The following is a 213-nucleotide window of genomic DNA, read 5'->3' on the forward strand; positions in this document are numbered from 1 at the left end:
GCACCCCCCCTGCCCCCCTCACTCCTGACCCACATTCCCCCACCCCCTGATGCCCCTCACTCCTGACCCACAGACCCTGTGCTTACCTGCCAGGGTGAGGGTGGAGGGCACCCGGGCCAGGGCCTCGTGGAGGCCATTGAGGGGGGCTCCGTCCTGCAGCCACACGAGCCGCACGGGCTCGGGGGGGCCCTGGGCCCCGCAGCTGGGGGTGAG

At 73.2% G+C, this 213-nt stretch overlaps 1 protein-coding gene across 1 annotated transcript in view; it reads right to left on the reverse strand.

The window, feature by feature from the left end:
• Positions 1-213, reverse strand: part of AXL (AXL receptor tyrosine kinase) — an 8,121-nt gene that overhangs the window by 7,671 nt on the left and 237 nt on the right. Inside the window, exon 2 of the mRNA XM_025193394.1 lies at positions 87-209. Coding sequence (XP_025049179.1) covers positions 87-209 — 123 coding nt within the window. The remainder of the gene's footprint in view (positions 1-86; positions 210-213) is intronic.

Source organism: Alligator sinensis, unplaced genomic scaffold, assembly GCF_000455745.1.
Source record: "Alligator sinensis unplaced genomic scaffold, ASM45574v1 scaffold107_1, whole genome shotgun sequence".
Taxonomy (NCBI): domain Eukaryota; kingdom Metazoa; phylum Chordata; order Crocodylia; family Alligatoridae; genus Alligator; species Alligator sinensis.